An 11,128-nucleotide genomic window follows, 5' to 3' on the forward strand; every position below is an offset into this window, starting at 1 on the left:
CTCCAGGGCCTCCCTTCTTGGGGGTCTCTCCCAGACTGGCTGGAGCCAGGCCTCCTAATCCTGCGGTAATCATTCCCAGCCGCTGGCTGGTCTAGGCCTCATCCAAGGTCTCTAACACTGAGTGTCAGCCATGCCTTCCAGATGTACGCCACCAGGTCAGTCCTACCTATAAGGACGTGGGTTCCACATTCTGGTCTCCCTAGAATGCCTGACGTGTTCTCAGGAAATTAGGGGTTTCCATTAAGGGACCTTTGTGAGATCTCTGTGAATTGGGGATAGAGGGCTTGTCTGTTTGTCTTGTCCCACCCTCCTAGCAGACACCCCCACATAGCACAAACCAGAATGATGGGGGCGGGGGAGGGGGAGCTAATGCTCCCGGAACCCCACACCTTATACAAACCCATTGCATTTCACAACTGTCAAGCTCCTCACATCAAGGTGAGCCCACCATGTGTTCAGGCGTGTTTGGAGCCTCGAACGCAGTGGGAGGGATCCCTGGGAGCCACTGTCCCTGTACCCAGCCAAAGTGGACTGAGGCAAAGTGCCCTGCCTATGTCCACATGGATGTTAAGCGTCTCCCTGAGAGCTCAGGAAGGGCCTGGACAAGCAGGGCCCAGGGGACCTGCACCCCTTCTTCAGCTTCAGTGTCAGACTTGGCTGTGAGGGGGCTGTTTTGGTCCTCTAGCAGCTTCTTTACTGTGGATGGGTTTGAGGAAGGACTGAACGCCCTGGATTCTTGCTGTCCAAGTACTAAGGCTATAAATATGGCCCAGATAGCCGTAGACACCTCAGGCTGCCTTAGGTGCCACAGAGGGAGGGAGCTCTAGGTGCCTCCCTGAAATACAGGCCAATTTCCTGTTTGTGCCCGTGGGTGGAACTTTATGAGTTTAAGGGAAGCCAGGCTATGCTCTGTAAGGAACCAGAACTGGCAGCTTGCTCACCTGGGCAGACACCTACTCCAAGGGCGAGCTAGGTGCTGGTTCTGCTTAGGCAACCCCAACCCAAGCTGTGAGGGGGAGGAGAGGCGGGTCTGCCTTGGTGTAACCCGAGCCTTCTTTGTCTGCTTCCCAGGGATTTTCCCGTGTCTGGGGAGTGGGCCGAGAGCGGACCAGGTCTGACAGAGCAGGGATTGGCGGCAGGAAAGCCCTATAGCCAGCTTGGTTAGGACGGCCAAGTAGGTAGCTTAGCTCTCAATCACGTGCTACTCGCCCCGTCCCCAGGTCTAAAGCCAAATCAATCCAGTAAGTTGTGAAGCCAGAGGGCAGCCTCGGGCCACCTCCGAGCTACTGCGGGGCTGGGTTCTGGGTCGGCTGTTGAGGGGGTGCGGGGCAGACCACTCCCTTCCTTGGGTCGGGGGCGCGGCCTCAGCGGCCCCGCCCCGCTCCACCAGGCCGGACCTGGAGGGCGCCCGGAGCCCGGAGCGGGCTTGAGAGCCGGCGGATCTGCGGCGAGAAGGTGCCCGCGCTGGAGCCGGAGCAGGAGCCGGGCAGGAGCTGGAGCGGCGACGCAGGTGGCATCGGGTGAGTGGTGGGGCCGCAGGGGCGTAGGAACTCGCGCCTCCCACACATCCCGGCACCAAAGGAAACTTTCCCGTCTGGCGAAGCTGGGGGTTGGGATGAGGAGGGGGGTTCCCCACGCCAGGGCGCAGGCGAAGTGTCTGAACAGGAAACCGACACGGAAACCCACGCACGCGTGCACTCAGACCCATGCATGCACTTGGGACACACGAACACACGTGCACTCAGGAAAGGACGCGCCCCGTGGGTTGCTCTTGCAGTCCTTGGAGCAGCGTCGCGGGCCCGCGCGGACCTCAGCGGACAGGGACCTCTGCTGTCGCGTAATTGACAATTGACGGGGGTGGGCGAAAAGGGCCGACCGGTCACGGAACGGGGTGGGCCAGGTGGGACACCTCACACAGCTCCTACTGCCCCGGGGCCTGCAGGTGAAGGCTAAGACGTAAACAGGCACCGAGCACGTGATCACGTTACGGACAAGTGGGCTGTGCTTCCCCCCACCCCCGCAACAGGGCGAGGACGGCCCTCCCCAGTCCAGGGCGAGTTTTCCGGGTCCCTTGCGGGGACTTTATTCCATTCTCCGCCTAGAGAGGTGATAAACCCTCCTCCAGAAACGGGAGCACAACGCCCCCTGGAGTCGGGGTAGCGCAGGAGAACGGGAGACGGACTGGGGTGGGGTTACCTGGGCTCCTGCCCTCCTTCTCGCGAACACATTCATGGTGCACTCATCCCTGAAGGTATGGGGGGGGGGGCACTATTCTTGACGGCAAAGGACAGCAACCAGCCCCCCTTTCCCCGTCCCATACCTCCAGCCTGGGTAGCAGCTGGCTGAACACCCGTCGGTTCCCTTCCTACTAAGACCCCTCCTTGCAGAACTGGGAGCTCCTCCCCCCAAGGTAGGAGCAGAAAACCCACGCACGCAAGAGTGGGAGTCCCCCACCCCCAAAGAATGCGGGAGCATAATCCTCCCCTCAGTACTGGAGTGGGCCTATGCCCCTCAGGTAGGGGGAGGACGAGTCCTCCGCGAACACGAGGGAGGGGGCAGAGGCCACCAGCCTCCCTCCTTGCCCCACCCCCACCCCTACGCACACGCTGAGCCCAGCTGCGGCTGGAACTTCTGGGCCTGCTGCCAGAAAGGGGAGGCGGCTCCGGGTGCCCCAGGAGGCTGGGATCTGGGCAAGACCAGAGGAGGGGGTCTCCACTGGAGAGAGGGGCCCCCGTCTGTTCTTGTGAGGCTGAGGATCTGGGGTGAGCCCGAGGGTGGCTGGGCTATGTTTCCCTTTCCAGGGAAAAAGAAAGAAAAACAACCCTTTCCATAGAGCTAAAAATAGAGCTGAGCGTCGGCCAGGTCTGTGGCCTGGAAGGGGAGGGTGGGGGCAAGATGCTCCTTCCTGGGGCAGAGGAGCTCTGGCAGGCCTGGCCCTGGTGGTGGTGGTGGTGGGTGGGGGTTTGGGGGCAGGAGGCTGTCCTTGCCCAGGGATGCTGGCATCAGCTGACCTGCCTAGGTCACAGAGACCCCTACAGGAAAGTATGTGCGGAAGAATGAGAAACGTGTGCGTGTAAGAAGTTGCGACTGTGAATAAGACCGTCAGTGTGTGAAAGATGCTTAGGAGAGGAAGTGCGTTTAAGATTGTGACTGGGTGCAAGGACTGCGAGTTGTGCAAGCCTGTGCACAAGTAGCCGTGTGACTCCGACCGAGTCTGTGTGAGTCGGCCTGAAAGATTATGGAAAGTCGGAACATGGCACCAGGAGATGAATGGGCTCTGATTTGTGGCTGTGTGAAACTGAAGGTGGGGAAGGTTGTGTTTGTTCTTTGCCAGAGGTTGAGACTATCGGTGACCCCGACAAGATCGTGGAATGTTGTGAGGCCGGTGTGGGTTTGGACCCGTGATTACCCCAGTGATTGTTGAAGGGCCAGGGGCTACCTCTGCGAGCAATGACCTTTCTCCTAGCTGCTAGGACCCAGCAGATGACTCTGAGGGAAGGCTGGAGAGGGTCCAGTGCGGTGGAGTGGGCTAGGGGCCACGCCGAGGTCCAGGGGCGGGATTACTGGCTGTGTTTTCCGAACCTGCCACCAGGTGGCGCCGCCTCCGCAAAGCCAAGTGTGCCGCCTCCTGGCCGCTGGGGGTGGGGCAGGCACCCACCGAGCCTCGGTCCCCGGCTCGCGCTGGGGCGCGGGGCCCCGGCCGCTGTAGAGAGTGGGCGGCAGCGGACCCTCAGCCTCCCCCTCTGGCCTCTGAGGTCGGAGAGTGTGTCTGGGGGGGAGGGGTTGCGAGGGGGACGCTTCGACTGGAGGAGCTGAGGGGGCAGGGCGGCCGCCGCGGCTCCGGGCCCTTTGTGCTTGAACAATGACCAGCTGCCGCTGGCCCCGCGGTCGGGGTTGAGGTAGAGGGTGAGCCGCCGCCGCCGCGGGGTCTTAAGCCGATCGAGCCCTCAGATGCACCGCCACCCGGCCCGGGGGAGAGGGAGCTCGGCTTCGCAGCCCCCGCGTGCGCCCGGACACGCGTGACGCGCGGTGCTAGCGCGTGGCCGCGCCCCGGGGGCGGGGACGCCCCTGGGACCCCTCCCCCGCGCCGCACCGCCCACTCCGGTCGGGCGGGGGTTGCCCCGCAGGGGGCGCCGCGGAGGCGGGGCGGGTTGGGCCCGGCGGCTGCGAGTGGCCGCGCGCGGGCTGAAGCCGGGCGGCTCGCCGGAGGAGCACGGGGGGCGGCCCGGGGCTGAGCATGGAGCAGAGCGGTGGAGGTGAGGGGGGCCGGGGCGGGGAGGCGATCTGGGGGCGCCCCCAACTTCTGCGTGGCGGAGGGCCAGTGGGAAGGGGGCATTCCACAGCGGCCCCCACTTTATGGAAGCGGAGGCGGGGTGGGGGGGCTCTGGAGGGTGGAATGGGGGCTCCCGGCTTCCTGTTGCAGAATGGGAACTCGTGATCCCAGGCGCGTTCCCACTTGACTGCTCCTGGGGATTCGGTGCGGGGAGACTTTCCCCAACTCTCCACCCCAGAGCGGATCCGTGGGCCTTCAGACCCTGGCTAGACCTCCCTAGGGCCGTGGCCGAACGCTGCCCTCGGCTCCCCCCGGCCCACTCAGGTGGGCTGCTGTGCCAGAGGGGTCACCCCAGGAGTGCTGGGGAGAGTGGGGGTTCCCATTCCACAGCCGGAGACGCGTTTCTCAAAATGGAGCCTCTCCTTGCCCCTCCTTCTCTCCGCGGCTCCAAGAGCGGGAGCCTGGCTGGCTGGGCCTGGCTTTCCAGACGCCTGGCTCTGGCTCTGGCTCCGGCTCCAGCCCTGGCTCCGTGGGTGTCTGGTTCGCAGGGCCTAACTTTATGTCTCTTCTGGATTTAGGGGCCCCTGGCTCCGTGGGGTTCAGGGGCCCTGGCCTCACTGAGTCTGTCTGACTCCTTGTCTACCTGACACCCTGGGGCCTCTGAGTCTTTGTCTCTGGTCTTTTGGGTCCCTGTCTCTGAGTCTCCTCCCCTCTTTCCACTTTCTCGGTGCTCACTGAAGTGGGGAAATGCAGGCAGAGGTGCCAGCCCCCTAAGAAGCCCCTTCCCCGCTGTTGTCTCCTGCTCTGGAGCCGCCTGGGACAGGGCAGAGGAGGGGGTAGTCCATTCACTTTGCTCAGGGCTGGCACTTGTGTGGTAGACAGTGCTCACCCCCACCCCAGCTCCCAGCTCCTCCTGCCTCAGTCTGGACGTCTTCCAGGGTCTCAGGGTCTTTGACGTGAGTAGGGAGGTGGGGGTGGACTTAATGGAACACAAGAAAGATGGGGAGCAGATCCGGCAGAGGAGTCAGATAATCTCTCTCCTCTCCCACATTCCAGTGAGGGACAAAAATCAACTCCCACTCACCCAGTTGGCCCTGCCTGTGTGCCACCCAGGCCCCCACCCTCTCTCACACATGCTCCTGTTCACACACACACTCCTTTGTACACACTTACACACATTCACTTTCCTGTGCACACACTTGTGTAAAATAATGTGAGTTTACATATAAACTCAGGTTTATATGAGTGGACATTTGTCCAAACATATTCTCTCAGGTAGTCACACGCATATGCCGCCAATTCACTTAGTACGTGTGCATTTGTAACTTTCACGTACTTTCTAAGAGTGGCCCCCCTGTTATACACATACTTACTCTTGTAAAATACACCCATATGAATTCACACATATACTCGTGTATATATGACTGTGTCTACCTGCCCATATCTATGCACATACACTCATTCATGACGCTCTCACACACCTTTTCATAGACACAGTGCTCGTTTTCGTGCTGTGCACCCCCCCCCCCCCCCCACACACACACACACCAATAAAAGCACACGCTCCTGCTCCTACGCAGTTCTCTGGCCACCTCTTGGCCCCTGCTCTGCATGATGACTTCAGCAGATGCCTGAGTCCTGGTCTTCGTCCTCGCCTCAGGATGGAGGGAGTTCCGGGTGGAGACTCGCTGTCCCCTTCCAGGAAGGAGGAGGGCCTGGGAGGTGGAGCCGTCTTCCCTGGGCTCCGGGGAAGTGAGATCTTGAAGCAGCTGCCAGAGGTGATGGTCAGGCTTCTACCCTCATCCCTTTGGGATCGCACTGGGGACCACCTAAAGCTGGAAGGTTTCCTAGAAGCTGGCAGCAGGCCTGTGTAGATTCCTGTAGGCCCAGCTGATTGGGTATGGTGAGGCTAGAAGTTGTCATGGCAACAGGCATGAACCTGCCTGGAGTCAGGAGACCCCAGAGGGCACCTGTGGGCTCCCTAAGAGCTCTGAGTTTCTTGTTTGGCCAGCTTCACCCTTGCCGCCTCTGTGTCTGGGAGAAACTGAGGCCCAGCTGGGGGAGGCTGGGCACTGCCTGGCCTTGGCTCTTTGTTCCCTAATTACCATCTGAGTTGCTGACTTGGTCCCTGAGGTTACTTCTGCCCAAACTGCCCTCTAATGAGGCCACCTGTCCCAGGGGACTTGATCCGCCCAACCGCCTTCCTAACTTGAGTCCTGGCCTCTGTGGGGGGTGCAGTTTGGGGCTGGGCCCTGCAGAGCCACTAGGCCTCCCCTCCCCCAGCATCCCTGCTCAGTAGACTCAGTCCTCTGCCCTGGGCCGTGGTCTGGGGTGCAGGGAGAACCAAGGTTCATGCCAGTGCTCGGAGGGGGAACTTCGGGGGCAGTAGCTAACATTATTGATATCAGGGGGCTGTTCGACCTGAGATCGGGGGTCAGGAGAGGCACTTGGAACCTTTCATAGGGAGGGGGCTCAAGGTGGAGGGACTCTGACACCACTGCCCTGCTTGCAGGTTCCCCTGGAGGCCCACGGCCAGGCCAGAGGTTCTGCCGCCATGGCCATTGTGCAGACTCTGCCGGTGCCACTGGAGCCCGCTCCTGAGGCCACCACGACCCCACAAGCCCCAGCCATGGGCAGTGTGAGCAGCCTCATCTCAGGCCGGCCCTGCCCTGGGGGGCCAGCTCCTTCCCGCCACCACGCCCCCCCTGGGCCCACCTTCTTCCGCCAGCAGGATGGGCTGCTGCGGGGTGGCTATGATGCACAGGAGCCGCTGTGCCCAGCTGTGCCCCCCAGGAAGACCGTTCCTGGCACCACCTTCACCTACATTAACGAGGACTTCCGGACAGAGTCACCAGCCACCCCCAGCAGTGACATCGAGGATGCCCGGGAGCAGCGGGCACGCAATGCCCACCTCCGTGGCCCCCCACCAAAGCTCATTCCTGTCTCCGGGAAGCTGGAGAAGGTGAGGACCAGCCTTCCTTTAGGGCCTGGGTGGAATCAGGAGCCCCCTGGAGAAGCTAGAGGAATTTGGAGGTCTGTGTAAGAGTGTGGGCTCCAGATTCTCCAGACCTGAGTGCTAATCCCAGCTCTGCCTCATTCTGGCTGTATTACCTCAAGGAAGTCACTTAACTGTCCTGAGCCTGTTTCCATATATGTGACATGGAGGTGATAGGTCAGCCGTAATGAGTTTGTTGTGAAAATGAAATAATATATGTAAAGTGCTTAGCCTAGTGCCTGGCATGTACTATGGACTCAATAAATGTTAGCTATTTGAAATTGCTGTTGTTATTCAACAGCAGTGTGTTTGACTTTGAGCAAACCTTTAACTCTGCTCAGCCTCCATTTTCTCACCTGTAATATGGGGATAGTGATCATATTTTACTCGTGTGGCTTCTGTAATGACTAGAGATGAACCTTTTAAATTACTTGACATAAAGCTGACACGCGGGAGGCTCTCAGTGGTAGCAGTTATTAATATATGGGGATGGGAGACCCCAGATGGGAAGACAGGAAGTGTGACAAGGGCTTTGAAAGATTGAGTAGCTCATCCCCAGTGTCTCATGGCACCTCATTTCAGAACATGGAGAAAATCCTGATCCGCCCAACAGCCTTCAAGCCAGTCCTGCCCAAACCTCGAGGGGCGCCGTCTCTCCCCAGCTTCCTGGGTCCTCGGGCCACCGGACTGTCGGGGAGCCAGGGCAGCCTAACACAGCTGTTTGGGGGCGCTGCCTCCTCCTCCTCTTCCTCCTCCTCCTCAGCTGCTGACAAACCTTTGGCACTGAGTGGCTGGGCCAGCGGCTGCCCATCAGGGACGCTGTCCGACTCCGGCCGAAACTCACTGTCCAGCCTACCCACTTACAGCACTGGGGGTGCCGAGCCGGCCACCAACTCCCCAGGCGGGCACCTGCCCTCCCATGGCCCTGGGCGGGGCGTACTGCCAGGGCCAGCCCGAGGAGCCCCTACTGGGCCCTCCCACTCGGACAGCGGCCGATCTTCCTCCAGCAAGAGCACAGGCTCCCTGGGGGGCCGCGTGGCTGGAGGCCTCTTGGGCAGCGGTCCCCGGGCGTCCCCTGACAGCAGCTCCTGTGGGGAGCGCTCCCCACCACCGCCCCCACCCCCTCCGCCCCCTTCGGACGAGGCCCTGCTGCACTGTGCCCTGGAAGGGAAGCTCCGTGACCGTGAAGCAGAGCTGCAGCAGCTGCGGGACAGTCTGGAGGAGAGTGAGGTGACCATGTGCCAGGTGTCCGTGGTGATGATGGGGGTGGCGTGGCAGGACGTCCAGAGTGCTGGGAATCCAGGGAGCATTTCCGTTGGTTTCAGGGTGGGGGCAAGTGGTGGGCAGTTGTGACCCCATTCCCACCCAGTTGTCTGGCCGAACTGTAGAGTGGTGAGGATTCAAACCCAGCACTGCCATTTATCTATGAGTACTAAGCCTCAGTTTCCTCATCTATGAATGAGGATATTTTTATTCTCTGAGTTATGAGTAAGGCAAAGGGTGTAAGTGTTTAGAATAATGCCCGGCACTTAGGAAGTGCTACTTAAGTGCTTGCTATTATTGCTGTTTCTATTACCATAAAAGTACTCGTCACTGTGGTCATATTATTACCATTGTTCAGTGTAATCTAGCCGCCTAAAGCCCCAGTAGGCCACCAGAGCAGTCAGTGATTGGGGGCAGCTAGGGCTCGAAGTTTGGGGGAGCTGCCAGGACCCAGGCGTGCCTTCTCGCCCACAGGTGTATGAGGATCGGCAGCGGCACTGGCAGCGGGAGCGCGAGGCCCTGCGAGAGGACGGGGCGGCCCAGGCGCAGCGGGCCCAGCGAGCTCAGCAGCTGCTGCAGCTGCAGGTGTTCCAGCTGCAGCAGGAGAAGCGGCAGCTGCAGGATGACTTTGCACAGCTGCTGCAGGAACGGGAACAGCTAGAGCGGCGCTGCGCTACCTTCGAGCGAGAGCAGCGGGAGCTTGGGCCCCGGCTCGAGGAGACCAAGTGGGAGGTGGGTCAGACCAGGAGGGAAAGGAGCAGGGTCCTGCAAGAACAACCCGTAGAAAGAGGGGCCCAGGAACACCCCAGCAGCCTGCCACCCCTAGAGGGCCTCCCCTTCCTCACCTCTGTGAGATGAGGATCCCCTTCTGACCTCCCTTTCTGGGAGGGGGCCTCCTTGTGTCTCCATGTTTGGCCTCCTCATTAGCCTGGTCTAGTGCCTTCCAGCCAATAATAAGAATGTAGTGCTTGCTATGCACCAGGCACTATTCAAAGCATGTTACGTAGACAGTTAACCATCTAATCTTCATTAACAGCCCTATGAGGCGGGTCCTGTAAATACTTGGAAGGAAAAAAATCTGGGTCTGTATCCACTTTAGCCGCTGACCAACTGTATGACCTTGAACCTGTCGCTAGGCTTGCCTCAGTGTCTTCATCTGTAAAATGGGTATAAGGATCAAACCTCCTCTTCAGAATGTCCAGCATGCTGTCAGGGCCTGACCCCCTGGGAGGACCCTTCTCACCATCCTTCCTGCCTGCCTCCCACCACCAGGTGTGCCAGAAGTCGGGCGAGATCTCCCTGCTGAAGCAACAACTGAAGGAGTCTCAGGCAGAGCTGGTGCAGAAGGGCAGTGAGCTGGTGGCCCTGCGGGTGGCCCTGCGGGAGGCACGGGCAGCTCTGCGGGTCAGTGAGGGCTGGGTGCGGGGTCTCCAGGAGGCAGCCCGAGCACGAGAGCTGGAGCTGGAGGCCTGTTCCCAGGAGCTGCAGCGGCACCGCCAGGAGGCTGAGCGGCTTCGGGAGAAAGCTGGGCAGTTGGACACCGAGGCGGCTGGGCTCCGGGAACCCCCTGTGCCACCTGCCACTGCTGACCCATTCCTCCTGGCAGAGAGTGATGAGGCCAAGGCACAGCGTGTGGCAGCCGGGGTTGGGGGCAGCCTGCGGGCCCAGGTGGAGCGGCTGCGGGCCGAACTACAGCAGGAGCGGCGGCGAGGCGAGGAGCAGAGGGACAGCTTCGAGGGGGAACGGCTGGCCTGGCAGGCAGAGAAGGAGCAGGTGATCCGCTATCAGAAGCAGCTGCAGCACAACTACATCCAGATGTACCGGCGGAACCGGCAGCTGGAGCAGGAGCTGCAGCAGCTCAGCCTGGAGCTGGAGGCCCGGGAGCTCGCGGACCTGGGCCTGGCGGAGCCAGCCCCCTGCATCTGCCTGGAGGAGATCACTGCCACTGAGATCTAGGGCCCTTGGGGGCCCAGCTCTGCAGGGAGCTCTGCTGAAAGGGAACAGCTGCCTCAGGTCCACTGAGGGCCCCAGAGCCACTCGTCCCCTGGGATCCAGGCCTCTGGGCCTCTGCCACGACCCCAGGGCTGCCCTATGACTTGGATCGGACCCCTTGGCGGTCCCTGTGTTCACTATCACCCAGAGGCTCCTGCTCACTCCGCCTGTTTCACTCCCCACCTGTTGCCAGTGCCACTCTGCCAACCCCATTCACCCCAAACGCTCACCAGCTCAACCAGCCAGGGGGCTGGGGAGAGGAAGGAGCTCCCTCGTCTCCACACTCCAAAGCCAGAGAGAGCCAGACAGCGCCAGCTGCTCCAGATGTGCCTGCCCTACCCCGCCCGTGTTGGGGGACAGGGCTGGGACTGGGGTCTGGTCCCCAGCTTCCAGCTCTGCAGCCTCTCAACTGTGGTGAGGGGGCTATAGTCAGACCAAAGGAAGAACTCAGAAATGTCTTGTTTATTTGTGTTTGTGACCAAGTTGCCCCTCCCTACACCCTGGTGTATGGCCTCGTTTTCACTTGTATATTTTTCACACTGTAAATTTCTTGTACAAACCCAAAGAAAAAAATTAAAAATTTTTTTGATTTTTAAAAAAAAGGT

General features: G+C 60.5%; 1 protein-coding gene across 8 annotated transcripts; it reads left to right on the forward strand.

Moving 5' to 3' along the window:
* Positions 1 to 939: 939 nt before the first annotated feature.
* LZTS2 (leucine zipper tumor suppressor 2) lies at positions 940 to 11,125 on the forward strand. 8 transcript variants are annotated; one of them, XM_059661132.1, is made up of 5 exons: positions 940 to 1,520; positions 6,786 to 7,235; positions 7,851 to 8,513; positions 9,006 to 9,263; positions 9,804 to 11,125. In XM_059661132.1, the coding sequence occupies exons 2-5, from the start codon at positions 6,828 to 6,830 to the stop codon at positions 10,485 to 10,487; spliced, it is 2,013 nt and encodes a 670-aa protein (XP_059517115.1). In that variant the 5' UTR covers positions 940 to 1,520; positions 6,786 to 6,827; the 3' UTR covers positions 10,488 to 11,125. The 8 variants fall into 8 exon arrangements, with proteins under 8 accessions (XP_059517115.1, XP_059517116.1, XP_059517110.1 ...); XM_059661133.1 differs by lacking the exon at positions 940 to 1,520 and adding an exon at positions 2,387 to 2,410; XM_059661127.1 differs by lacking the exon at positions 940 to 1,520 and adding an exon at positions 3,020 to 3,042.
* The last annotated feature ends 3 nt before the right edge of the window (positions 11,126 to 11,128 follow it).

This window comes from Myotis daubentonii, chromosome 13, assembly GCF_963259705.1.
Source record: "Myotis daubentonii chromosome 13, mMyoDau2.1, whole genome shotgun sequence".
NCBI lineage: Eukaryota > Metazoa > Chordata > Mammalia > Chiroptera > Vespertilionidae > Myotis > Myotis daubentonii.

Excerpts from the sequence above, each read along its gene's own strand:
- LZTS2 (XM_059661130.1), top strand. The coding sequence starts at position 3,239 with ATGGAAAGTCGGAACATGGCACCAGGAGATGAATGGGCTCTGATTTGT. Across the intron at positions 3,305-6,785 it reads GTGGCTGTGTGAAACTGAAG|GTTCCCCTGGAGGCCCACGG; the intron begins GTGGGGAAGGTT and ends CCCTGCTTGCAG. Across the intron at positions 8,514-9,005 it reads GTGAGGTGACCATGTGCCAG|GTGTATGAGGATCGGCAGCG; the intron begins GTGTCCGTGGTG and ends TCTCGCCCACAG.